Genomic DNA, 27,826 nt, shown 5'->3' with positions numbered 1-27,826 from the left:
CGACAACACGTCGCGCAAACAACATCCGTATACGGTGCCCTTCTCGAATGCGGCCAGTCGCACTCGCCGGCGCTTCCCTAAATGAAATGTGACTACGCAAATCCATGGGCCCATACCTATTGTTATGCTGACTCATTATTTAGCTTACGAGGTGCACTGTTTGCCTCGTATCCCAAATGGGCAGCAAGCGGAGGCCCCTTCGATACAGCATGCGTAAACAACCGTCTCGTTCAGCTGCCAACGATGTCATACTTCATAACATCGGCGTGATGTAACGGTGCCTACATGCACAAAATCTACGTGTTTTGATATGTTCTGACATTAATTGATGTCACCGATGAGCGGCTATCTCAAGCGAACAACGTACGAGTGGTCGCTGTACCTGCCGATGTAAACAAATGCACCGGTCGGTGCTTTGGACTGTTAGCGGTGTTCTTGTGGGATACAAATGCGGAAAGTCGTGCTCCACATCTTACAGTGAGCATGGGAAGCGGTTCCATGAGAGGGGTAAAACACCTAAAATACCAAGCAGCACGTATATCAGTGGTTAGGGCTACCCTTGGTCTTCATGTCGCAGCGCGATATGTTGCGCATGGGTGCTGGCTCTAGTGGTGGAGGACGGCGATTCGTGGCTATTGAATTCTTCTGAATCATAACTGTCACTGTTTGACAGATCCGAATAGGTGGTGCAGCTTACATGCAATGTCACCCGAAGGTCCGGCACGGTCTCGAATAAGCTGAGCGTCTGCTCTTCGCTGGTTTCGTTCACCCCGCGGGCGAGACCGGCATGCGTTGCGCGCCTTCCCCGCCGAGGATACATTCGTGACGTCACACGCAGAGGTTCGCTCGGCTGCTTGCTCAGGTTTCGGTTTCGTTTTTGCGCTTTTTTGCGTATTTAAAATTATTTTCGAATTTGCGGAACAATTCTCCTATCAGGTGAGTCACAGGAGGGTCTCGGGAACCTAAATATTTTATTAGCTCGACATGGTCAAAAAATCGCCGGAGTTGCCCTTTAAAGTCAAGAAAAACGGCATCCAGTTGCGCACCCTTGTGAAGCAATGTTATGTACGAACTCGGTTAATTGTGTTGTACAAGAAAGCCCTGCGCAAAAACCATGTTGGGATGGATGAAAAAAATTATTATTTTGAAGATTTTTCATTATTTTACAACACACTGAGGTTATTGTTATCGATCTGCAATTGCATACCCGTACTCAATCACCATCCTTATGTACAATATTGGCCATTTTCCAATCCTGAGGGAGCTTTTCTTGCCACAGTGATAGGCACTAGAATATAACCAGAAAAGGAGCATTGTGAGCAGCGCAGCGTTATAAAATGTGGTTTGATCATGTGCCATCGGGGGGGGGGGGGGGGGGGGGCATGAGAAGAATGCGGGTTAATACCCCTGTCACACGGGCACTCATTTGCGCAAAAAGACTTCTCCCGAAAAAAGAGTTTCGCCCGCAGACAGGAAGCGATCTCTTTTTCAGAAACGGTCTTTTCTGGAAGAGGAGTTGGCCGATCTCCTTTACGGCCGAAAAGGAGTAGCCTCGAAACCACTGGGCACCAGCAATTAGCATATGTTACAAAAAATAATCAAATGCGTAATTTTCTGTCGCCTAGGCTCATCATAAAAAAATAATTTTATGTCTCGCAGAAGGTGTAGTAAACCCAGTAATGCTCATTTTCTTCTGTACTCAGGTCGAACGGGCTGGGGATGTCACATGACGACGCTCTTTAAACTACTACAATAAATCGTTATATTAACGCTTATGTTAAATTTATTTGAAAAATGTGTAAACAGTAAGTTTTACCTTATATTTCGAAATACATAAGTTTTTCTTGGCTGATATTGTTTCCAACGCCAGCGCCACGCTTTCAGTAGTGTGTCCAAAAGGAAACACTAAAAGGAGATTGTCGGCGCCGTGTGTCTGCTGCGCAACCTCTTCATTCAAAAGTCTTTCAGCTTGGTAAAGGACCGCTTGCGTAAAAGAGTTTTTGCGTGCTCGTGTGACAGAGGTATAAGTTTATGCTGTGCTGTTATACTGTTAGTATGCTATGCTAAAGTGGACACATATTCAAGTTTTTGTGCACACACGCACAATTAATAAATTTTGACGTGTGCTCTTGCCCAAAGCATATCCGGGCGATATTCCAATTCCACCCATGTGTTGGTCAACATTCTGTGAGGGATGGATGTTATGACATCAGTAATTCTGTGCCGTGACGCTGCGATGTCATTCACTGGTGTTGGGTAAACCTGGTCCTTGACCCCAAAGGAAAAAATCCAGTGGTGTTATGTTCGGTGATCACAGAGGTCAGTTGTTGGGACCAGCACACCCGATCCATCTTCCCAGAAATGTATCCAAATAGGCACGAACATCTAACCCCCAATGAGGCACACCATCTTCTTGGAAAAATTCAGTCCGGAATGTCCTGAATCTGTGGCACAACAAATAACTGCAACATATCAGGATAGGTATTGGCTGTGATTGTCCTTCCACTGAAGAAAAAAAGTCCTACGATTTTACTGTGCCCCACACCGTTCAGCTTAGGGCTGTCGCTGACGGTCTCAAACACGTCGTGGGGATTCTCGGACCCTCAGATGCTAGCATTGTGTTAGTTGACAACACCGTTCAAATAAAATGTGGCCTCATCTGAGAAACGAACACGTTTCAGATAGTCATCTTCCTCAATCTCGGCGAGCATGGCAACTGCAAAGTCATAACGAGCACTGTAACCCCGAGGTTGGAGGGACTGCATGATCTGGACTTTGTAAGCACGGAAAAGAAGTTGTTTATGTAGAATGTGGTGCACTGATGTCTTTGGAATCTGCAACTCACGTGAGGCTCTGTGGACTGACTTCTTGGGACTTCTCATGAAGGAGTCTCTGTCTATCTGAATTGTCTGCGCACTAAATCCAGGCCTGCCTGTTCTAGGGAGATCACAGATGCTCCCTGTTGCACATCTGGTGGGTGTCTATGGTATGCTGTCTGGTATTTTCTCTGGACTTTTTTGGCGACTGTGTGTCGTGATACCAGAGGACACGTTAGGCTTTCTCCGGATTTGAGTACATGTTTGCAAATGGTGTTCGATTCCGCTGTTGTTACGTCACTGGGCCCTGTGACAAAGTAACAGTGAGTACGTATGTACACACAAAAACTTGAATATGTTGTGTGCAATTCAAGATACTAGATACGTGACTGTGTCATATTTCCTGCCTTCTGTATGTTTGTAATCAGGGAAAGACCTCTGGGATGCGCTGTATATTTTATGCAGAAAGTATGTCTACAGCATTTTTGTGGGATGTGCTGTATATTTGATGCAGAAAGTATGTTCACAGCGCTAAGCTGTCACTCTGCCTTGGGTGCCCTGCAGAGCAAAGGCAATTGACTTCTTGAGGTGAAACAGCTCGTGGCATGTTCTTAACTTGTTTCCCAGCCTATTTTCTTCTGAATGGTGCAGGTTGATTGTAGGTAATGTGCAAGGTGCATAGTTTTGAGTTTGCAGAAACTCCTTCTGTGCACTTTGAGTGTAGTTGGGCACAGTGTGCTGCGTTCAGCTTCTTCAATGTGTTGAGGTTTCCTGATAGCTTCTAGTTGTAGCATTGAAGTCCAGTACTAGATATCTTTTCAAAGCTTTATTCTTCTTGTTTGGCGGGAAAATGTTGATATAGGAAATGAAAGTGAAAATTTTATTTTCAAATGTTTTGCAAAAATTGCAGCACTTATATGTCAGTGTTACGCCATGGATCCGGGAGCATTTTCTTGTATCTGCGCTGTTTTGTCACAAAACAAGTTCTCTAGACATGCCATGCTCAATCAAATTTATTACAATTTGTGAATTCTGTATTGGCAAACAATAAACTAGAGCCAAGATGATGCTGTCGAAATTTGTGACGTTAGGGAAAGATGTCGCAGAAACTTTGATGTGGTATTTCCACCTGTCTTATACATCTCTTCTTGCTTGCCAATTAAGTCTCTTCAGATGGAAAGAGTGACCTTTTACAGTGAAGCTGTTACTGCAAGGACACCCATTCTGAAATGTTTCCTGCAGTTATCAAAAAAATTCATTAATAGTGCCACGGGGATGACAGTAGCAAAAAGGGATAGGAAAATTATATTTACACGGTATATACAGTGAGAGACGGCTGCAGGCAAGATGGCAGAACAACAACACGAGCGCTGCCCAGATCGTCGTCTTCGCCGTCTTTTTGGCGCATTCTTCCATGCTCGGCATAGCGCGTAACTATAGGACCATTGGAGCTAGAGCATTGAAGTTCGGAAGCGATGTTGTGTATCAAGGATGATGTGAGAGCAAAGTTGAGAGGGGACATGGCGATTAGAAATATCTTATTAATTTTAAACTAAATTCAATTAAATTACACAGTCTTCAGTTTTTCGAGCTGATTTCAAAAGTGCAATTACTTTTTATACACTTTTTATAGCTTAAATAATTATGGTGACAATTAAAAGTCTGCTACTATTATTTATAGAGACAATAGGTAAAAAAAATGGGACAGAAAATTAATGCATGAGTGGACAGCTGAATGTTTAAGGAGTGAAGTGCTGCAAGCAGTTTTCAAATCCAACTAAATCCAAATTGGCAATTTAGCAGCTCATCAAAGTTCCATGTTCACAGCATGGCTACTAGAGCACAAGAACAAAAGGGAAAAAAAATTATAGGGAAATGTAAAACAAGAATCTTCTTGCAGCAGTTTAATCTTTACGCATTTAGCTTCATATAGCAAAACAATTGCAGCTCTAGCTCTCCTAGATCTTGAGATATTGTTGCCACAAACAAGCATGGCGAGTGAAAAGCGCGTTCTGAGAAAATTGCAAAAAACACACAACTTTATTTATATTCACGAATATCATGAAGCTGTAACAGGCTAGTATGCCCCTGGCAGATAGTGCGCTTGAGAACTGTGTGGCGCTTTTTCAAGGCTCGATTCATGTTTTCAGCCGATGCACGCTTCCGAGCCTTCATGCCGTCGTTGCTTACTTTGCTGGGGTTGTGGCTCAGCTCTACGAGTATAGACGCCGATGCCCTGGCGTTGCCTGCATTGAACTTTAGCACCGCCTCCACCACACTGCAGCCACAGTGAAGGCATGGCGCTCCTTTGGTGCAAGATTATTGAGTGGAAACTCTAATTGCTGTTTTGGGTCTTGGCACCTTTCAAGCAGTTTCTTCTCACTCAAGCGCTCGTATATTGGCAGTAAGGCCTGGCAAACATGAGGAGGCAAGTTGCGAGGGTGTTTCGGTGCAAGCTCACCCCTGGCCTGCACAGCATTTTGATGGCACCAGGAGTTGGGGCCTGTTGGGCAAAATGTATGGTTTGCAACAGTGTCGTTGAAGGTGATGTGATTTTAGGTAGCTATCACTGCCTTATGCATGCCGTCCACACCTCCTTGTGCGTTTTACACACCCACCTGTAGTACGAGCTCAGCCGTGTGATAAGCTCCACTGTCAGCTGACCTTTTCCGCCAAGGCCCTGAAGGCCCAAGGCTTTGTGCTTCTCTACAAGGTTGCGCAAGGCTGTGCCCATGCGTTTTTTAACATGATTCGTGCAATCCTCCTTGTCGATCTCTTTGAACCCATACATCTTTTTCTCTTGCAAGGCAAGGAAGGTACATGCAACTATCCTCATCACTGTGCACAGTGGTGTAGCGAAGGTATAGTGCCGTTCGAGGGTCCTCCTGAAAAGAATAAGGGTGGCCTCCATTTCTCCTGACTTCCCGTCAGTGTTTTTCTGGCACCCTGACTGGCCTTCCAATCTTCGAAGGAAGGATTATCTTCCTTGGAGCCTCTCTCGCATGTATCGCAGAAATTGCTCAAGACAACATAGTCAATAAGAAAACCCGTGAACAGTTCAATCACGGTGCCGACGCCAATGTGCGAGGAATGGCCACGGGTATTTGGGAATGGCCCCCTGGAAATTTGGACAATAATTTTTTCGCTCAAGCTAAAAAGTTGATTAGCACACTCAGGTTCCTCATATCTGTAGAAGCGCGATTCAGGATTGCGAGCAAACTTTGCACTCTGCATACTATGACGTAATCTTGCTGGTGATGGCACGGCAGTGAAAGAATGACAGGCTGAAGGTAGCGAACAATTCTGAGAGGAACGCTTGAAGTTTTCTATCATGAACTTCGAGATCTACGCAGTATTATCGCGAGAACTTCCGCTTTCTCATAAATTGCCGGCTACATTTAGGAAAAAGTCTAGACCGCCACACTTCGTAAGAAAGTGCGACACCTTCCCGTGGCATCACATTTGCTTGTAGACACTCCTTGCCGAAATGAAAAAATTTCGACCACCCCGCCATCCAAACCAAGCCTAAATCCGCTCCTCAAAAACCTTGTACGCTTGTAGTGCACTGAAAGCGAAGTGTCATTATGCGATCCATTTCAGCGAATTAAGATAGGACCACATAATTATTTTGGTCCCAGTAAACGCAACCACAACTAAATTTTGTGCATGGCTACCTATCAAAATAGGATAGTCAATTAAATAAGCTTTTTTATTAATGGAAGAGTGTAATTCGTAGGAGTCTATGCATTGCTTCATTTTCTGGATATGAAAACGATTGTCAAGCGCTTTGGACGAATTTATACAGAGTAAACATCCAGAGAGCCACACTGCCATGAAAACGGCCGCAGTGTATGATTTGCCGGAGAAAAGGGAAGGAGGATAAAAAGTGTTCGAGAAAACACCAAAAATGGAGGCCCACGCGCTTTTTCCGTACTGTAATGAAAACAGGTATAAAGGAACGCCGCAGGTAGGCTTCGGAGAGAAACAAGCATATGAAATCCATGGACTTACTTTCTGTGCATGACCATACCACTGAGCTGCAACGTATTTTTCGCGGCCCACCGGACAAACGCTCGAATCCCGGCCGTGGCGGCCGCATTTCGATGGAGGCGAAATGCAAAAACGCCCGTGTGCTTGCGTCGTAGTGCACGTTAAAGAACCCCAGGTGGTCAGAATTAATCCGGAGCCCTCCACTACGGCATGCCTCATAATCAGAACTGGTTTTGGCACGTAAAACCCCAGAAAGAAGAAGAAGACAATAGCTGTAGAGGAGTTCTCTGACATCATGAATGCAGCAAGGGAGGCAGCCAATCCTTAAATGTGGTGATATCTGTACCAAGACCAGTCTCTCGTCAGGCCCACCGAGAGAACTACAGGATTCAGTCGCCGGAGGAATACTACCGAGTGGCAATATATGTTCCGTACTTGGACTCTCTCACTGCACTAAGAGCCACGGGACCTAAAATTTCATTTTATCCATTAAAGTTTCTCTCTCACTGCACTGCAAGCAATGAGAGGAGCTTCAAACTTCTCCAGCTGCATCCATCACTTGAGCCGTGTTGAGTTTGCTGCCCTCGCCTTTTACGGCAACTTCAAGGAAGAGGCCATCTCTTGGTACGAGATGTGGTGCAACAAAACTGGGGACCCATCAGAAATAACTTGCTGCGATCAGGCCAAGACAGTCTTCCCCTGTCGCTTGTCATTGAGGTGGCTCTGGCTTTGCCAGTTACTACCTGTACGATCGAACGCTCCTTCAGTACAATGAGGAGAGTGAAAACCTAGCTACTGACAAACGACAGGCTGGACGGCCTTTGTATGATGCGTGTGCACCGAGAGCGCGTAATGAAGCACAGAAATGACTTTATCACCCGTGTCATCACGCAATTCGCCCAGAAAAATCCGAGGCGTCTGCAGTAGCTGTTCAAGGAAGACTGAGTGAGTGACTGTAGTTGCGTGTTTCTGAACATATTCTGCTGTGTACTGGCACGGCCGCTGGATTAAAAAAAAGGTGCGGCCTGCCGCGTGCATCGAAAACGGTGTGACCCGCCGCGGCGCCACACGACGGGGTCTGTTGTCTGGCATCGGCATAGCAAATGCGTCAGGAACGCGCTTGGAACGCCGTCGTGCGTGCAAGCCGAAGCGTTCCATCCCCCTCAGCTAGCGCCGTTCGGCACAGCCAAGCGGCCGACAATGCAACTACGGCCGTCACGTTCGCTCCCATAGCAGCGCGCCCGACGTGGCAGGCTGCACCTTTTTTTATCCAGCGGCCGTGGTACTGGTCATCAATTCGGGTGAGTCGAGAACCCACATGCAGCAAGACTGAGCACTCTTCTCCACGAAGTTATAGTATCTTTTTGCATTTTTTTTTTATTAACTTTAACTGTTTGTTCATAATTAAACTCCAATGTACCTGTCCAAGCCACGCATTAATTTACTCTGCAGAATAGTGCCTTTTTGCTGCGAACATACCGTTGCCTCCCCCCCTCCGGCGCCAACAACCAACGGGGGGCCCCCCTGTTCATGGCTAGAACTTATGATGAGAATGCACATGGCTATGTAAAAACTCATTCAAATGGGAATTTATTAGGCGGGATGAAGGCAGGCGTCTTTGATTACGGCATCACTAATACAATTTACTGGTGAAAACTTGAGCAAATGACTTTTTCATTACAATTCCACTTACATAGACAGTGTATATTATTAATTTGGCTTTCGTCCATTGGGGACTGAGTCTCTTGCAGGATCTAAAAAAATTACTTTAATTTAATTGCATATGATAATGTGCCAATGTAAGCGTATTGGAAAATGCTTGCTACAGCATGTCCACAAATACACCCACCACACAATAATCTGACTCTTTTATTTTGCAAGGACACAATAATAAAAAAAATTGTGCATGAAGCAGCTGGATAATTTTAATAGGGGATAGCCTTCCCAGAAGCTTGCGCTCTCGCACACTCCCACAATGCAAAACGTGTTGAATAAAAACATGCGTGTAATATACACCACACGCGCATTGTAAAAAATATTGAGTAGCCAGGATGGAACAAATTTGAAAATCATGCGCACATCTGCACAAAAAACAGCAGTATTATACAGGGTGCACCAAGCTTTAAAAATATGCAAATGTCACGTAGCTGGACAGAACCACGGTAATGTTTGCCGTCCCTTGGAGATACTCGGATTATTTCTTGCATTCCACCTAATTACATAATTAGTCTTAATGAACTTGTCAAATATTAAAATTAGAAGAAAAGTGTCAATGAGGAAATTGTAGAGCAACATGAAAAACCCCCGATACAGCTTTCTTTTGCTCAATATGTGCTACATAGAAGTGTTTTTCTGAGTGTGAAAGAAGCCCACGAATAAACGCAAAATGCCTCGAGCAGCCAGTCGCATGGCAATGTTGCCTGTATCGGGAGTTTTCCATGTTGCTCTGCAATTTTCTCATTCACACTTATAGTATTTGAAAAGTTGATCAATCAATTACGAAAATAATTTTGTGATTATGCGGAATGCAAAAATAATCTGGAGTATCTCCAACCGACTCCAAACAACATTAACTTGGTTCTGTCCAGCTTCGTGACATTTGCATATTTTTAAATCTTGGTGCATGATAGTTGGGACACTATATATCTTATACATGCAGCAAATTTGCACAAAGTCGTTTTTGTGGCACATTCTTCCACAGCGGCTTCCGAGGTATTTTTGACCTTGTGATGCTCTTTAGACAGTTCCGAAATAAGGTGGGAACTGCATTTGCAGACAGAACAGGGCTCTTTGGCACATCAAGTAGCACGCTTTCATCAAGTTCCACGTAATATACCGTGGCTATGATATCCTCTGAAAAAGCTTGGCGCAGACATGGTCGGTAGGGATTAGAGTTCGGTCTGTCCTCGAAATTGCACGGCGCCACTGCTCTAGACAACCGCTGTTGAGCAGTGCTTTGAATAGAAGCACACACTCTGCACAAGTCCGGTATCGAGAATTGCAGTTAGGAACGAAGCACTTTCTACGCATTTCAAACGCCTCTCAGAAGGCCACTGCCACCTTTGTCGAGGGCCCGTGGCGACAATACCAAAGCAAAAACTCGTGAAACGCACGCAAACGAAAAGCATGCCTTCAAAACAGCGCGGGTGCACATGCAAGCAGAAGACGCAGCAGTGGCAGCATGTGCCTTGCCGCCAAGACCGGGACCGCATTTCGCAGCACCCTCTACGACGGCACCGACCGAGCTGTAACCGAGTCGAACATAATCTGGCCGCGAGCGGGTGGTGCTTTCGCACGTTAGGGGAGAGTGTCAGCACCTCTCTTTATTATTCTCACACCGTGCGCATGGCCTACTGAGGGGAGCAGACGACGGGAAAGGATTTCCGCCAATCGTATGGCACCCTCAAGTCACGTGCACTCAACGAATAAGAGGGCACACTTGGACTCTTCTTTGGCACGGTAATTCAAGAAAGCCAATGGCCGCGTAGAGCCTGCATTGTTGGGAAATTGAAGAGGCCGCTCTGTTAAATGAGACCAAGATGTCCAGGCTACAATGTGTGAAACGGCAGCTGCATTTCGCAGGAGAAGTGCCATTTTAGTATTCGTTTTGGCTGAGATTTTGCTAGTATGAATAAAATGAAGCGATGCTATGCCTAAAATACTGATCCAGTAGTTGAGGAATTTGGTCTAGTTGTGTAAAAATGGCTGTAGATTTCAAAAGCAATTTTCAAGAAGTCAGTTTTTTCGAGATTTTTTTCGTCGCAAAGACCCGTGTCCCCCCTTGAGAGTGTTTGGGGCAATGAGGGGAATGGTAGGAAATTACCAGACTTCTGCTAGTACTCATTGTATGCATATTTTCACTTATCCATCATTTCAGAAGTACCTGGCATATTAAAAGGGCCCTCAACCACTTTTTATCGAAGTGGAGAAAGACATTTGAAGTGAAAACAGGCCATTTCAGAATCACTTTGCCGCAAAAAGTACTTGAATGCGTTCAGCACAAGCGAAGTTATTGGCAATCAAACACGGCCTCTGTTGTACTCCCCTTCCTCCTTCAATGCCTTGCACTGCAAAGGGGGGCGGGGCCACAACGCTCCTCCTCCAAACCGTGGCACGCAATTCAAATTTCATTTCGGACTCCCGATTTTGGTGCTTACGAAGCGTTAAACGTAAGCCAATCAGCGAGCCGCAGTGCGCTTAGCCAGTGGACTCGTGGCAGCACCTCACGGCGGTGTAGCCGACCTCAGCCGTGTATTGGAGTGCGCTTTTTACGAAATAAAGCACACAGAAAGGGGCGAGGATCATGGGGTCTTTTGAAACGAGAGCGTTTGAGAGAAACGCGACTTCGCGCTCCGCTCACGAGCTCCATGGACAAAAGCATAACTTGGCCGAGATGCTACCCGCGGACTATGTTATTTCACCAAGCCCGAGGGGTGGTTCCAGCCCCTTTAGGATAAAATTTAATTTGCGTTTAAAAAGAAACGAAACTTTGTCTGCACCATAGGAACTTAATTATGAAATGACCCCTGCTCAATGCTTGCTAAGGGACTAACTAAACGGCTGCCGTAGGCCAAGGGTGTGAAAAAGCAGCACATTTATTGTATATGTGTATTTATTTTTAAGGTTACCAAAATTACTATAAATATATGGTATTGGAAATGAGCTTAATGAAGCGACATGTTTGTAGCATTGCCGATGACATCTGTGGGTAGCCAATCGGAATGCTAGCCCAAGTAACATCACTCACGAAAACTCGGGGGACCAGCAACACTGCAATCGGTAGGGATGTGCATCTTTAAAACCTTATAATAACCTACGTGCTTGACTCAGAGCACTTGAATCTGTCTACTAATAACCAGAAAGACCTACCCTACCAACTAAGTACATTTGTACACAATCGTCAACATAGCTTCAGGATCTCTTTAAGGCGCAGAAAATGCATTTGAGCACTTTTTGGACTTTTAGTGCTACACGAGTACATTATATGTAGACTAACATTCTGGCAAATTTTGTTATTTCGTTTGTGTTTCGTTGCGACATGAATTTTGTTGTCTCGGGCTTTTATTATCATAGGGTTCGACAGCATTTATAGATTCAGCACTTGTCCTCTCATCAGAATTAACTTGAATGTTTTCATCACAACGTACTTGATACAATAATGGCACCATCAGCTACGACCATTCGAACTTGGAAAAAAAATAGCTCTTGTTTTTTCTGAGCCATCGGTGCACGCAACACACTTTTCTACTTTGGTCATGGACGCACGCACAGACATTAAGTGGCTCACAAGGCTGCCGTTATAGACTACACATGTATGATCATCCGTGACCACGTATGCTCCGAAAAGCCCAAAGTTTAAAAAGGAACTGCTCAGTAGTTCTGAATGCGTTCTTTGTGCTTTTAATAATGCATGCTTTGTAATGACAAACATTCTAATGTTGTCAAGACTGTGTGAAAAGTGTTTGATATTAACGGCGAGCAGGTTTTATCGCAAACCATTTGAAAAATATTTGGTATTAGTTTTGCTTCTGGCACTATTTGATTCGTATTCAACTTGGTCTTAAAAGAGAGATTAAAGCAAAGGTAAGACAGAGTTTAATTTGTCTCAAGCAGTGTTACTGGTGGCCGCCATCCTTGGCTTCATTGCTTCTCTACAGAATGTCTGGCTCCTTCACAGGTTGTAGAGGACATGCCCTGGCGGACACCCAACTCGGTACAGATGCGTTACCGATGGCTGGCCAAGACCCTCGGCACCAAGCAGCCAACCGTGACTGATCTGCGGGCACCTGCAGCTCCCGTGAATCCAGCGCGACACGCCCGCATTGACAAGCGCCTGGACCTGTACCGGCACGTCTGCCGCCAGCTCACCACCCAGAGTCTGAAACATGCTGCCTTGCTGCTGGCCAAGGTAGCCACAGCACTCTTGACCATTGCCACCAGTAGACTGACCAAGATGAAGCATGCTTGTCTGAAAGGAGCTGTTCGTAATCACCTGCTGATCAAATATAGCTCACAGCATCCTCGCGGTCTTAAAATGCAAGCCAGAAACCACATGTAGTACAGTTTCCTACGCTTCAGTTGCTGTCCTCACAGTGCTGCAGCCAGTCTGGCATAAGAGAACAAAAAAATGCCATTCGCACCTTGTTAGGAAGTTTTGACATGCCCACTCGCTGCGAATTGTTTGAGCTGGTGGCGCCCAAGTGACCCTATTGCGTATGTTTTAAGATAGCCACAGAAAGCTGAACCGAAAACAGAAAGCGAACCGAAAGCTGAACAGCGTCATCTAGTGGCGCTGCCGAGAAGCCTTTGAGGCGAGATGCTGAGAATTGGTCCGTTGCTTGCCCCGCACTCGGTGACCCATGCTGGCAAGGCATTCATTGGAAAGCAGCGCGTGAAAGGCATTCATTTAAAAGCGGCATCTGCCCTGTGCATTTGTGGCACAGCCTGCTAAGGCATTGGGTTGCTGTCCTTGAGGAACGTTTGTGGCGTTAATTCAATTCCACTTGGTAACGAAGAAATTTAAGAGATCTTTGTTGAGCAGCACATTCCCCGTTGCACATGCCTAGTTACCAGAGCTAGCGTCAAACACATTCATTGAAGAATCGCACACTCGGTGACCCAAGCAAGGTGGCATCAAAGAGTTTCTTCGACATTGGTGCCTACTCTGCCCCGTTTATCTACAGTAACCCGTGTCAGTGTGAAAAAGCTTCCTTCAAGAGAGGCACTTATTTACACATTAGCACACATACTCGGTGACCGCGGAGTACCTCGTGACCCAGGTAATTGGGAAAACGGTTAGATACAAACACAGACAGCAACTGCTAGCTTCTTTTAGCTTCCTGAATGAACAATTGGCGACTTCAATGTTTGTAATGCCCTTTGTTAAGTAGCCTTCTAGAATGCAGTCTGTTATTCAAAAGCTTCTTCTAAGCGGCCGAAACTCGCTGTATGATAGGCTCCATGACTGTGATGAAGCAATGGTTGTCTTCACATTTGTAGCACTCTTCACATTCTTATTGTGCTTCACAGCACAGTAGTCATCGTAGACAACTTCACATTGTGCTCTGAAAATAGATCATTTATTTATTCTATACAAAACCAATTGGAACAGGTTGCAGGTTCTGCAGTATCGTTAAAGGCATTTCATTTGTGGACATTCGCAAGCATAGTAGTAAATTATTTTACCAAAACCGATTGGAACGAATGTTCAGATTTAGAACACAGCAGGTGAACAGGACAGGTTGACTATATAGAGGTGTCGATATTTAAGAGGCTAAAAGCTCGGTCACGCAAATTTGAACGTATCACTTCGTTTCTCACGGCTTTTGAACCAATCGGTACTTCACCGCAGCTTTCAAGTAGATCAAGGGTGGAAGCATAGTATTCGAGTTGTATAAAGCTTGGGTAATTGTCATCGCTGTGTTAAAAAGCCCCAAAGCACCTCCGATATTTTTAAACATTTCAAGTAAACACGCGCATCAAGTTCAGAATTCCGTCAGGATCAAGGATGCCAAACGTGGCAGTGCTATGCGCCACAGGCCCGATACATAAAAAAAAAACAATCTCGTGCTCCTCTCCGGTAACCTACGACTTCCGCTTAGTCTGCTAGCAGATGCGCGCACTGCCTGCTCTTGCTCGTCGTGTTGCTCGCTTGTGCGCACTTGCGAATCGGTAACTACAGCCCACAACGCAAGTGCCAAATCGCTTGCGTTCCAACCCAGTCGTGCTTAGCAGTCTGATTAGCTGTGCAAACAGAGTCCGACCATTTTTTGTGATGGCTAGAAGGCATCCGTGTGCAGTGCCTGGCTGCAAATCGGCGTCTCGAAAAACGAATCGGCGCGATACCGTTGTAACGACCTGAGGAAGGGGCGACGGCAGCTGTTCGTCTCCAGCGGAAGTGCTTTGGCATGGCATGTCACCGTACGGATCCATTATACTGGCGAGCCTTTCGAGACGTGTGCACAACACAGGGTCCGTAGCGGCACGCTTCGCTGGAGCACGGGCCGGCACGGCAGCAACAGCAGGTAGCCGAGAAGCAAGGAGTCGTGGTAACCGGAAGTGGACAATGTTTTGAAAAGCGCGTTGGCGAGGACGTATGTCACGTGACATTTGGAGGAGCACTCGGCGAGGATGAGAGACCAGCCAACAAACGGAGCATAGCGAAGGAAAGAGCGAAACCACATCAACCCAGACGAATTCAAACCCGATTGCTCGAAATGTTGTCAGAGAGCCACAATGGAACACATCTTTTGGAACTGCCCCGCAGACCCCCCACCCGAAGAACTCCTTGTAGGCTTGGAAAAGTGGGAGACCCTGTTGGCCAGCTCTGATCCGGAAGTCCGGGTCACAGCGCGAGCCCAAGAGGTTGCCTTCAGCACAGACTGAGGGCCATCTGGTGGGGTCGCAGAACCCATCACTCCCAGTACCGAGAATAAAGTTTTACGACTGACTGACTGGGCCGCGTTTCGATCATCAGACACGTGTAACTTTGCCATTACGGCACCAGTTCTCGGGGCTATGTGTTCGTTGCAGACTCGTGCACAACTACAACACTAAATTTCGACCTCTGGGTGGTTTTGTGCGTGGTTTGGGGGCCCTTTAAGAACATGCGACCTAGCGCGTTCCACAGAATTTTGTTCTATAACGAGCACCAAAAACCAGAAAAGTTTAAGGGGTAATGTAGACTAAATTCCATTAGGAAAACTAGGTTATTTCAGTTATTTTGAATCATACTGTATTTGTAACCTTACAATCTAAAGGTAAATGCAAAATTTAAGCTATCATTCTCCGGTAAGTAAATATAGATACAAAATGGTCGATTCACTGTTAATCCATCACCTGCACACTTGAGGTCCGCATCTTTTGCACCTAAAACAACAAAGTGAGGCACTCGCTTGCACAACCTTAGAACCACCAGATTCTTTCTCATTTTTTCTCACGAAGGTTTCGATAGGAGTTTAACATGCAGGATCTTTTCTCAAGCGTACCACCTCTGAAGAAAGCAGAATGCCACGTCGGGGTACGCTTGTGCCCATTTGAACCAGTGGGTGCCCAGCGACTGTGGGAATCGAATCCATAACCTCCCACAGTCGAGGCGGGTACTCTACAACTATGCCTCAGCTGCGGTCAACGTCAGGGAGCACAAAGTCAGAAGTGCTTGCAGTAAAGAAGTCCGTAATGGCCTGTCTGTGGAGCACTCGGCGCTCCTATTGCGCCAAAAACAACAAAGTGAGGCACTTGCTTGCACGGCATCAAGCACGACGGGCTCCGCAGCGCATGCGACGCGAGACACTGCATTGGTTTCTACTCGGAAAAGTACAAAAATCGAATAGTAGATAGAATCGAGTTATTCAAGCATTCACTATTCAATTCGGTGATATTCGAGTATTCACACACTCCTGCAAAACCCGGTTTGAGTGCTTAGTGCTTGTACAGTGGGTTTCAACTAATGGGCTAGTTTGAAATGCATTGGGCTAACAGTTGAACCTCAATATAACAAACATGGATAGTATGAAAGATCAGATGTAGCAAAGTAGTAAATCTAAAATGATTCTTCCAATGTCAGCATGTAACCAAACTGTGCTTATAACGAAGGTATCTATGCAACTTCATTATATAACAAGATTCGACTGTAGTTTAATTTCCGCTGAGGGAACAGATGCACTCTAAGAGTGGGATCATTCATTAGGAACAGGTCTTCTGTTCTAGGGTCTTCAGAGCTTGGGAGAAAGGTCCTTGTGGCATCATTTGCAAATGCTAGTGTATGCTCATGTAGTTTTTGAGACAGCAGTGTTCTCTTGACAGGGTGAGGACGAGAGCCTGGATCGGGAGACGTGCCTGAAGCTGTACTGGAAGATGCAGCAACAGCACCAGACAGGCCGCACACCGAGCAACCCGCAGGTGCAGGGCCGTGCGCTGAACAAGGCCATTGCTCAGTATGCACAGCCTCTGCATCGACCCATGCTGCCCATCATGGCTGCCTACGAGAAGCAGGAGTTGCATGCTGTGACCAACGGTATGCATATGCCTTATCTACTCGTGTAATGAGCCCACCCCCCACTTCTGTCCCTGCAAATCGAGATTTCTGATCTGGATAGTAAGACCAACAATTACTGTATTTTCAGGTCTATAAGTCGCACCCTCCTCAAAATTACAGTTTTTCCGAAAGAAAGCGTATATAAGTCACACCTGTTCATTTGGTAAGCAATTTAAAGAAATTACTGACGTGAATGCAGGTCACGCGCAAGCGTCTGGGTGCCATTCCTATATAATTTCTGTCAATGTGGCTGCTGCAATTTTCCATATGAAGTCCAAGGGCGATAACATCATCCTCGCACGCCATGTGCTGTATGTGCAAGTGAAAGCGTGCGACTGTGAGCCAAATTGCGCACATTCCAGTTACTTTTGTGCTTCAATACATAAAACAGCGTTACCCTCAAAAAGGTAACTGGAACCTCCATGCATTTCGTCGGACACTTGGAAAATTAATATCTCGAAACTGGTTCAATCCTGTGAATTCGTTCCAAGTGGATACGCCTCGCGAACTCGGCGGCTATAATTCGTAGATTGAAAGATGTGCCGTAAAATGTTTAATTACCATGTTAATTATTAGAAGTAATGGCCGCCTCATCGAGTACTTTAGATCAAGGATTATAATTGTGCTATCTGCCACAGGCAATTTTTTAAAATTTGGTGCAGCTAAAATGAAACACCGTGTATACAAGTAATGATAAAGTAATGCATCGGTTTACAAGCGAAATCTTTGGGTTATCAATCCTCCTTGTCGTCACACGAAGCTCAGTTAATTAAAGGGAAAATGAGACATCCACCCAATCATAGCGATTTTCTACAAAGGAAAGCCTCACAGTTGAAGAAAACTTCATCCTGGTCCTGGACTCTAACCCGGGACCACCGCTTTTCCAGAGCAGGCGCTCTGCCATCTGAGCTAACCAGGCGGCTAGCAGATGGCAGGGCGAAGTCGAATTTATCAACAACTCAAAGCAAAGGCAAGTGTTTGACGTGATACAGTAAAACCCCGGTGATACGAACCCAGCTGGTACGAATTTCGGTGTGATACGAATTCGTAACATTCCCCGGCCGAAATACATTGCTCACAATAGGAAAAAAATCGGCTGTTCCGAACGTGTTGCCGCGCCGCTACGGATCATACGAACGCGTGAGCAACAGCGGCGGCGGCCGAGCCAGCGGGGCCACTGGCACAGACAAGCCGGCACAGGGGTATCTGGGCGAGATCCATAGTCGCCAAGCAACCGACTACGTCACGCGGCTGCGCAATCTCTCATTGGTCCCCACGTCGAGCGGACTGGACCACATCACAGCCTAGCCGATGCTTAGCGAGAAATTAGACGAGGACTAATGCTGCAACGACGACTGCGGCGTAGCTCCGTCGGGGAAAACGCTCCCTGCACTCGACTTGCTCAGGCGTTCAGTGGCGTGCGAAAGCATTCCCAAGATCACATGCGCGCACTTATACGCCTTTCAGAAGGCGATCGTTGACGATTTGGACAAGAAGAAAACGTCCCGTTGATACGTTTTTCAAGGGACCGTGAAAAAAAAGAAAGAAAAAGCCGCAGTTTTGCCCGAAAGGTGCAGCAACGGAAATGCAGCAGCAGCAGCGAGCGAATTAACCTTTGCGCTGTCTCTCGCTTCAACGCGAACTAAACGAAGGCACAGCGCATACGAAGCTACTGGCACTAGGCGCACTTTGTCAACATCACATCATTTTGACGATAAGGTCCGCGCGGGCGCGCACTACGCGCACGTCGCAGATCGCTTTCAGGATACAGCAGTAACGGTGCCCGCGCAGGTGCGTCGTATCTGCAACGTGCCGGTCGCTTGCTGCAACTTAAACCGCGCACCAACATGATTGGTTAACAAAAGTTTGTAGTCTTCATGAGCGTTTGCGCAGTATTACGCCTCACAATTTTATTGTCTAGCGATTTTTTTTTCATTGCAGCAAAGACAGCGCGATGCCGAGCGCACCGAATGCAAGTGGCCGGGTTACGCAAGATTGCGCACCTCTTTCCACCTGCGATCTTGTCATATCTGGTCAAACTGTTGACATATAGTCCTTCTCAGAGAACATGGTGCGCATATATGTTTAGTATGTGTTTGCAATCACCGAAGAGTGGGAATAAAATAAAAGCAGGAAGATAATCGTCGTGACATCACATTTATTTACAGTAATTGAGGTTGCTCTTTGTGGTGGAGGTTTGACCAGGTAGACAGTCACATTGACACCGTAGTGTGGTGTTACATACTCCGCCAAGCAAACGGATACTGTCATTGTACACGTCTACTTTAGTTATTTGCACACGTTGTCAGTAGTGCCATGCCAGTATTATACTCAAGCGAAGTTATGTGCAGTGTAGTGGTTGCACAATACTCTGCTCGTTACTTGTTTGCATCTCAGTATAGCGCTACCGCTGCAATTGTTTTGCACATGTTCTAGACAGTCCAGACACTGCGAGAAGAAAGTTGCTTGAAGAATAGTTTAATGAACGGACCTGTACTGCTCACTGAAAACTCGGGCTTCAAGTTGGGCAGCTCCGCATGTGGGGTCCTTGCCTAATTTTGTCCCCGACATGTCAGAGGTTAGATCAAACACCGCTTTTTGCCCATTTGACCCGCCGGCATCATCGCTGAGAAGGGGCAAATAGCACGTCAAGACATGGGGAGGGATGAATTGATGACCAACTTTGTTTATTTGACATGCTGGCAACATGCAGTAGACGGGGCCATGACACGCATGGGGGAGCGGGGATGGTCCCCAACTGTCTCCCCGGTCCAGAGTCCCTACATCAGTGGCTCTTTTTCCATCAGTATGTCCTGTTGTATGTCATGCTGAAACACTGCACTTCTGACGAATGATTTCACTGAATCGATATTTAATTGAATGCACTATTAAAACATGCTCTTTGCGAGAACTGGAATTATGTATCAGTGAAGTCATATTTGGCAGCACTGGCACATTCTTTCTTTCCTGGCAGTGCTGCATGATCTGCATGGCTTGCCGAGGCCACCTGTGGATCCCGACATTGAACAAGCGGGCACCGTGCCCACCTTCGAAGAGTTCTTCCGCAAGGAGGTGCTTGGCGTGCCAGATGAATTCCAGCCCAACGATGCCAACCTCGTGCTGCCCCTGCTGCCACCCAATGAGGTGCGTTCCCTCATTACTTGCTGGCCCTGTTTTGAAATGAAGGAATTTTTACAACTCTGAAAGACGAGGTCTGTCTTATCAGTCAAGCCACTAGGTTTGTTGCCCATGGTTATCAGTTGAGCCACAGTGAGTCTGGCTCTAAATATCCTGTGAAAGAACATCATGACCGCATTGCATGACTGTATGCTGTGTGAGTCTGGCTCTAAATGTCCTGTGAAAGAACATCATGACCGCATTGCATGACTGTATGCTGTTTAGAAAATGTCACGGGGCTCCTTTACAGTCACCCTTTGTGTTGTGTACTTAGCTTTTCTTGGTGTTAACTTGCCAACACAAAATTTGCAATGTGTAGGTTTGGACACACAGAAAGCTATCAATTGATGTCTAATATTGATGGAACATAGTTATAACGGCATGTTTGAGGACGGACACAGAAAGAATGCACGGAGGACAATTGTCGAGTCCTCTTTCTTTCATTCTTTTAGTGTCCCGTCCTTACACGTGCCGTTATAATCATGTTCCATCAAGCCAGCAGCAAACTAGCCTATCTTACATAATTTTGAAGTGTATAGATGGTGGGGTGTACAGAGAAGCAGAACACATTCAAGCTGTTTGATCTTTAAAAAAAGAGCAAAATAAAGAACCCTCCCTGTAAAAGGTGCTTCCTTCTTGTGAAGCTTCTTATTTGCTGTCTTATTTGCCAGTACAGACTGGCAGACAGAGGTCTAGTTCCACATGCTAAACCTCCACTAAAACGTAGTCTTTGGGGCAGCAAGTGGACCTTGTTGTAAGTGTATTTTTGGGAAAAAGTGAGGAGATGTTAAAGGAGTCATTATAGTTTGTGAAGTGCATTCCAACAGTGTGAAAGCTTGTGAAACCTAATACAGTAGACTTCCTTTAATTTGACACGGGGTAATTCTGTTTTTCGGCTAGTTCAATCCCGACAAGGCGCTGGCCGAAATTAGCCTTCGCTAGATAATTTAAACTTGGCTGGTCACCACGCTCGTGCCCGACTTCAATGGTGACCACAATGGTCATTCCAATAGCAGTAGTGTCCGCATTGGCGACATTTGGAAGACAGCCAATGCATCCAACAAACGTCCTCTCCTGTCAAAAAATGCCTAGTTTTGGCCTGCCCTAAGATAATATTAAAGTGAAAATGGTAGTCAACAATTATTACAGTAATTGTTCGCTTATAACATACCTTTTTTTTTTTTTGAGAAAATTCTGTTGGTGCAGTGTGATACGAATCCAAAACTGCATTTTGAACAGCCTACCATATCCTAGCCAATGTCATCACCATTGCCATCACAAGATGGCGACCATGGATGGCGACAGAACCAGTGTGGACCACCATAATAGTGTACTAGAACTATTGAGTGGCGCGACCGAAGCCGCCTTGCACACTCTTAAAGCAAGTTGGCGCACTCCGGCCTGTAATGGGTGCGTGCAAGCCCTGTTGCACATTTGTGACTGAAAAAAAAGGGGGGGGGGGGGCAATAAAGCAGCGTTTAAATCATTACTATGCACCCGGGTGCAAGACTGGGTTCGCTTGCACGGACCAAAGCCACAAGGTAACGCTCTTTAAAGCTCCCAGAAATGAAGAGCTACGACTTGTGTGGGAGAAAAATGGGTGCAGACTTAATAAGCTCGTCGGCACTGATTGCACTGCGTGTGAGCTTGCTTCACTTTGAGCCTCATTTCATCGTGAGAGACTACGTGCGCATAACCGAACAGAGGGGTGCCGACTATTTTGCCGAATGTGCCTTGATATGTAACCAATAAAACACCGGCACCACAGTCACTGACGAAACGGCGTCAGTTTGCGTCTGAAAGGCAAAATTTGTTGCATTTAAGAGAGAAGTAAAGCAACTGTGTGCAGCAGAATTTAAGACGCTCTACTCCCTCTACAGAGACCCACAAAAGAAACAAAGCTTAGAAATCTGTAAATAGACTTTACAACAGATATCGCAGTTGTGTGAACTGCATCTGTTGAAGCATCTCGAGCAGAAATATCAATGTACAGCTTAGAAGAAATACTTACGATGTTTACGCACATTTTGGAAATTTACTGCTAGGAAATAGTGTATAATACATCAATTTTGCGCGCTGTAGATATCCCAGTAGAATATTGCAGTATAAAAATTTGTGACATTTTTGTGTAGTACTTAGTTAAATTTGATGCTTGGCTTTTGTTTTAGTTTCACGATATTTGCATGAAAAAGATTTAAAGCTTTAATAAACATTCTGCTTCCTACACTTTGATCATTTGAAAGTTTTCTTTCAAAATGAAACAAACCCTATCAAGAACGGTGCAGTGGATGCCGAGCAAATTGATCTTTTTTTCGCATGCATTAAGGTATAGGAGGTAGGTGTAAACTTCTTGCAGTTCGAATAAGGATTCTGATTACAGATAATATTTACCAATAGCCTTCGGCAGAATTGCAACTAAATTAAAAATTATACTGAAACGTGTACTCATTTTTCTCGGGTGACTACGCTTCACTGTCTAACAAATGCTATCGCTCCGCGCAGGACGCATGTATTGGGAAGTTTCTTGAATTTTATCGACGGTTCTATCCGCTGCTTGTTGTCACTGAACCTTGCGTAATCTGATTGCACGTATGCGTGACAGGAATTGTGCAGTACTTTCTGGAAGACACGCCGGCACCAACAATTACTCTGGAACCTTCGATGACTCATGCGTAGAGAAAGACTCGTGTATAAAAGCCGACGCGTTCGACCCGCTGATCAGATTTTCAACTGTTTGCCACTATCATTGTGTTTTGAGTGTAGCCGGTTTTTCTGGGCGCAGGTTCACCCACTGAAGAGTTAGTTTTGCCATTCACAGTTTTACTACTGTGTTCTCGACCGTCACTACCACGTGACAATGCATTTATTATTGCAATAGTGCTCACACGCTCCAGTGTGCTCATTAGCATGCATTTTGTACGGGAAAATTTATAATTAAGCAGGCAATACAATGAATGACGGGCATTGATCACTCCAATAGCGACGTTTCATCCAATTTCCAAGCAGTAGGTTAATAATGCGGTTTTCTAGAATAAGGTTATTGTCGCGCTTCACCACTGCCAATCGTCTTACAATCAATTCGCGCGTCATAAAAAAAACCCTCTCCGAGCATGCAAGGTGCTCGCCTGGCACAGATGTAGCCGGGACAGGAATGTAGTTCAGTTGTGGTGAAACATCAATTTCTACGTTCCTTTTGTGGAAACTCGCCGTTTCTGCAAACGCACCGGCAGACAGCTGCCTGCGAGGTTGGACGATGCTTTCAAGAGTGGTCGACTACAGTGCCGCCACTACTTTTCTACACAAAAAGGCCTTCTCCACAGCGGCCGGTGCGCCACTCATAATATTCTAGTACACTCTAACCATACCGTTTGTCATTGTTGAGGAGTTTGATGAATGCTTAATATCAAGTGCGGTATGGACTGTACGAAGGACGACATGTCATGGTTCTTCATAGAATGCAATAAAGTGATGTCTGAGAGTGATGACGATGGACAGACAATAAGTACAGTCGAACCTCAGTTTAATGAACACGGATACAACGAATTATTGGATACTGCGAAGTAAATTAAATGTTTGGTTGGCCAGCTAATTTGTGGGAAAGCTACTTTTGTGAGACTTTAGTCCAACCTATCAAGCCCTGTGACATCGTCCATTTCTAGGGGAGGTTATCTGGCAGTGCCAGGTATGCCCATTACAAGTTTAAAGAAGCACTGAGAAAGCTTTTTTTGTCCACCTTTGTTTGTTGCAGACCACAGTGGCTACCTATGGACGCCTTGTAGATCGTTTTGCCAATGGCAACCTTGCTGATTCCTTGCCAGCACTGCAGGCCGAGAGCTCAGGCACTGCGTTTCCTGAGCTCTCGGCAGCTCTCGATGCAAACAGCGTTGACGACATCCGCTGCACTGAGTGCACGTCCACGAGCCTTCTGGAAGATGACCTCTCGTCTGTCGGCAACAGAGCTTCGCAGCAGCCATGCAGTCGGTGTGAGCAGCTACGAGCCTTCCGAAGCAACTATGACGTGCTGCAGGCACGCTTCATTTCATACTTTTTCTGGCCTGCGCTTATGGACACCCTGAACGTTCCCGAGACAGTGGAGCTCCCAGCCAACACTCAAAAGACACGTAAGAAGTACTACCGCACGAAGTCCAAGCTGAAGAAGCCATGGGTGAAGGAGAAGTGGAAGGAGCGCAAGCGACTGGCTGCAGCGGCAGCTGTGTCTGGTGCCGTACCGGAGCCCACTGGTGCCACTGCAGGGGAGGACGGCACCGGTGGCACTGCAGGGGAGGACGGCACAGTGCTGGCCTCTCATGCACCCCGCCCTGCCGTGGATGCATAAGCTACAACTGCAAAAAGTTAAAAGAAACAAAAGGTTCCCTAGTCAACACTGATGACTTCCTTACCAAAATATTGTATTTTTCGTGCCTATTCTGTAGCTCTACACCCAGCATCTGTCTGCTTACGATTGCTTACGATTTGCTGGTTAGTTAGCAAAAAGCTAACTAACCAGCAGTGTTGTCTTTTATTGCATTTATTGGCAGCTGTATAATACATTAAACACAGTTCTCAAGTTATGCTTTCTTGCAAGCACCTACATGTATGAACATGTATGAACGAATATTAAATGTGCTTCTGTTTTGATTCAAATGATTTAGGGCAGCGTAGTTTTCGAAAGGTGTCGCGGCTTGCGCGCTCGCAAAAGACGAGCTGCTAATGCATCACTGCTTTGTAAACAGGTAAAAATGCACAACATATACTTTATGGGTGTACCCAAAGGCCTATGAAATCGAAACTGAAATTCTTAGCAAAATGTACAACTGCAAAAAGTTAAAAGAAACAAAAAGTTCCCTTGTCAACACTGATGACTTCTTTACCAAAATATTGTATTTTTCGTGCCTATTCTGTAGCTCTACACCCAGCATTTCTACATTGTATTTTGTTAACATGTTTGCTAAGCACATTTAATTACCATGCTGTGACATGGAGGATGGCCACTAGTCTGGTTGATCTATTAGGTAAAAGAATTGCACAGCTAAAAGACACCTTAACCAAAGGGTTGACCCCCATTAGTAAACTAACGTCAACTTCAGACTGTTAAACAAAACATTAACACAAAAGCACTTGAAAGCTTTTTGGATGTGGATTTTATTAACAAAAAACTTTTGCGGAAACTATACACATGCAGACATGTGAAAGCAATGAACGCCGTCTTCTTTTTGTATTGCTTCTTCCTCTCCTTCAACGGTTTCCTTATTTCTCCCGAGACGCGATATATCTTGCTCTGGTTTGCATCTTCTTGAAAAGCTACTAGATGGGGCTGTATGCCACTGTTGCCGAGCCGCTGGGAAAGTCCGTACATCCGGAAGGAAATCAGACAGCGTTTCCAGGCATAATGCGACGTTTTATTGTCGTCTCGGAAATATATAGAAAAGGGGGGGGGAGGAGGTGGGAAAGAAGAAAATGTGGCACACGGCGCAAGGGCAGCTGCCGCATGCCGATTCGGCTGACGTAAGTGATAACATTCCTTTCCCCTTAATAACCGTAGCGCTCTACCGGCTTCTTCGTACGAGTGGAACGCCGCAGTTGGGGCGGGGCTTCTGAGCCGTCCGACGTGGTACTGGAATCCAGCGCCCTCTCCTCTGTGGGCATCGGGTCGTCCTGGGGTTCGGCGGATGGGGTCCCGGATGTGTCGGCAGAACGCTTGCGCACTTGATCCGTGTGTCTGCGAACCACACCTTCATCCGTCTGAACAGGCACCAACCGGGCACCTGTGGTAGACTTGACTTTACCAGGTGTCCACTTGTCCCCGACTCCGTAGTTGCGGACGTAGATGGTGTCGCCTGGGGCGAAACTCCAGGTAGTGTCGTCGGTGGGTTTCCGCCGATGTTCTGTCTGTTTCCTGGGTGGAAAACACATGTCTAGTCTCGTCCGCAGCTTGTACCCCAAAAGCAATTCTGATGGAGACAACCCCGAAGGCTGTGGCGCGTTCCGGTACTTGCACAAAATTCTAGCCAGCGCAATCCCGAGATCCACTCCAGTCATTTTCTTTAAACCGTCCTTTATAGTTCTGACGGCGCGTTCTGCCAATCCATTGCTCTGTGGATGATAAGGCGGCGTGCGAATGTGCGTGATACCGTTTCGCACCATAAAACGGTCAAACTCTGACGCGGTAAATGGCGTGCCGTTATCCGAGACCACGGTACGAGGCAGTCCGAATCTGCTAAACAACGCCCTAAGAGCGTCCACGGTGTTTTTAGCAGTGGCCTGGCGCATCGGTATAGCTTCTATCCACTTGCTGTGCGAGTCCACAATAATCAGAAGCATGGTGTTATTAACGGGCCCCGCGAAGTCTATGTGCAGTCGCGACCATTTCTCGTTCGTACTGGGCCAGCTTACAGGCTCCTGTGTCGGTGGCATGGGTAAAGCTTGTACACAGCTGCGACATTCATCCCCGACACGCTGAATGGCTTTGTCAAGACCGGGCCACCAGAAACTAGACCTTGCCACGGTCTTCATGGTTGAAACTGCCTGGTGGGCCTCGTGTAACAGTTTTAACAACCTCCCACGAGCATCTTTGGGGATTACTACCCGATGGCCCCAGAACAGTAACCCTCCTTCCACGGACAATTCATGTCGCCGTTTGTAGTATTCGGACAGTGCCACGTTTCCTACAGGCCGTGGTGATGGCCAACCCCCGATAACATACCGGCAAACACTTGATAACATCTCGTCTGCTGCTGTCAGTGCTTTCAACTCCTGGCGTGACACCGCGGGATGGTCCCATCCGTCGATGGCGAGCACCATGTCATCGCATTCTTCAACTGCTGGTTCCGGCGCCTGCAACATTTGTGGCAAACGGCTCAGTGCATCCGAGTTGAGCATCAGTTTGCCGGGTTTAAACATAAATTTATACTTGTAAGCTCCCAGCAACAGAGCCCACCTTTGAATTCTTGCAGCGGCCATAGCCGGGGTCTGGCGATCTGCCCCCATAAGGCCTAGCAAGGGGCGGTGATCAGTGACCAGCGTGAATTCACGTCCCAGGAGGTAATCACGGAACCGAGTAACTCCGTATACTAGCGCTAAGGCCTCGCGTTCGATCTGGGAGTATTTCCTTTCGGCTACGGTCAATGTCCGAGATCTAAATCCAATCGGTCTGTTCTCGCCATCTATGCGATGAAAAAGCACTGCACCGACGCCATGCGGCGAAGCATCACATTCCAAGAGTAGCTCCCGTTTTGGGTCAAAATGTGTTAAGACCAGCGCAGCGCACAGCTTATTCCTGGCCTCTTCGAAAGCTCGCTCTTCTTTCTTGCCCCAAACCCATTTTGCTCCTTTCTCTAAAAGCCGATATAACGGCGCGAGCAACGTAGACAGATTCGGCAAGAACTTGTTGTAAAATGTTATCATGCCAAGAATTGACCGCAATTCGGTGACGTTTCGTGGGGCCGGAGCTAGCCTTATAGCGTCAACATTTTTTTCTAGCGGATGCAATCCCTCTGCGTCGATGCGGTGACCAAGATAGGTTACTGATGACTCAGAAAATCTACATTTGTCGGCACGAAGCTTGATGCCATGCTCCTTGAAACGATGAAGTACCGCTTCAACATTAGCATTCTGATCCCCGGCGGTGTCTGCTATTAGAACATCATCTAGATACGCTTGGGTACCTGGCAGACCCTTTAGCATGTTGTCCAACATTGATGCAAATTGGCAATTATTCGCCATTTGGCGTACGGCCACAATGAATGCGTGCATAGGCTCTCCCTCTTGCTGACAGCGATGATAGAACTTGAACCGCTCGGTAATTTCA

At 46.3% G+C, this 27,826-nt stretch overlaps 1 protein-coding gene across 2 annotated transcripts in view; it reads left to right on the top strand.

Moving 5' to 3' along the window:
- Positions 1–24,657, top strand: part of LOC119437574 (snRNA-activating protein complex subunit 4) — a 139,954-nt gene extending 115,297 nt beyond the window's left edge. For both annotated transcript variants that reach the window (XM_037704579.2, XM_037704580.2), the window contains exons 9-12: positions 12,484–12,714; positions 16,611–16,821; positions 19,817–19,986; positions 23,768–24,657. In XM_037704579.2, the coding sequence (XP_037560507.2) occupies positions 12,484–12,714; positions 16,611–16,821; positions 19,817–19,986; positions 23,768–24,355 (1,200 nt within the window). In that variant the 3' untranslated portion in view covers positions 24,356–24,657. The remainder of the gene's footprint in view (positions 1–12,483; positions 12,715–16,610; positions 16,822–19,816; positions 19,987–23,767) is intronic.
- The last annotated feature ends 3,169 nt before the right edge of the window (positions 24,658–27,826 follow it).

This window comes from Dermacentor silvarum, chromosome 1, assembly GCF_013339745.2.
Source record: "Dermacentor silvarum isolate Dsil-2018 chromosome 1, BIME_Dsil_1.4, whole genome shotgun sequence".
In the NCBI taxonomy this organism is placed as follows: Eukaryota; Metazoa; Arthropoda; class Arachnida; order Ixodida; family Ixodidae; genus Dermacentor; species Dermacentor silvarum.
Note: the sequence above shows the minus strand (reverse complement) of the source record. Positions and strands in the feature narration are given on the sequence as shown.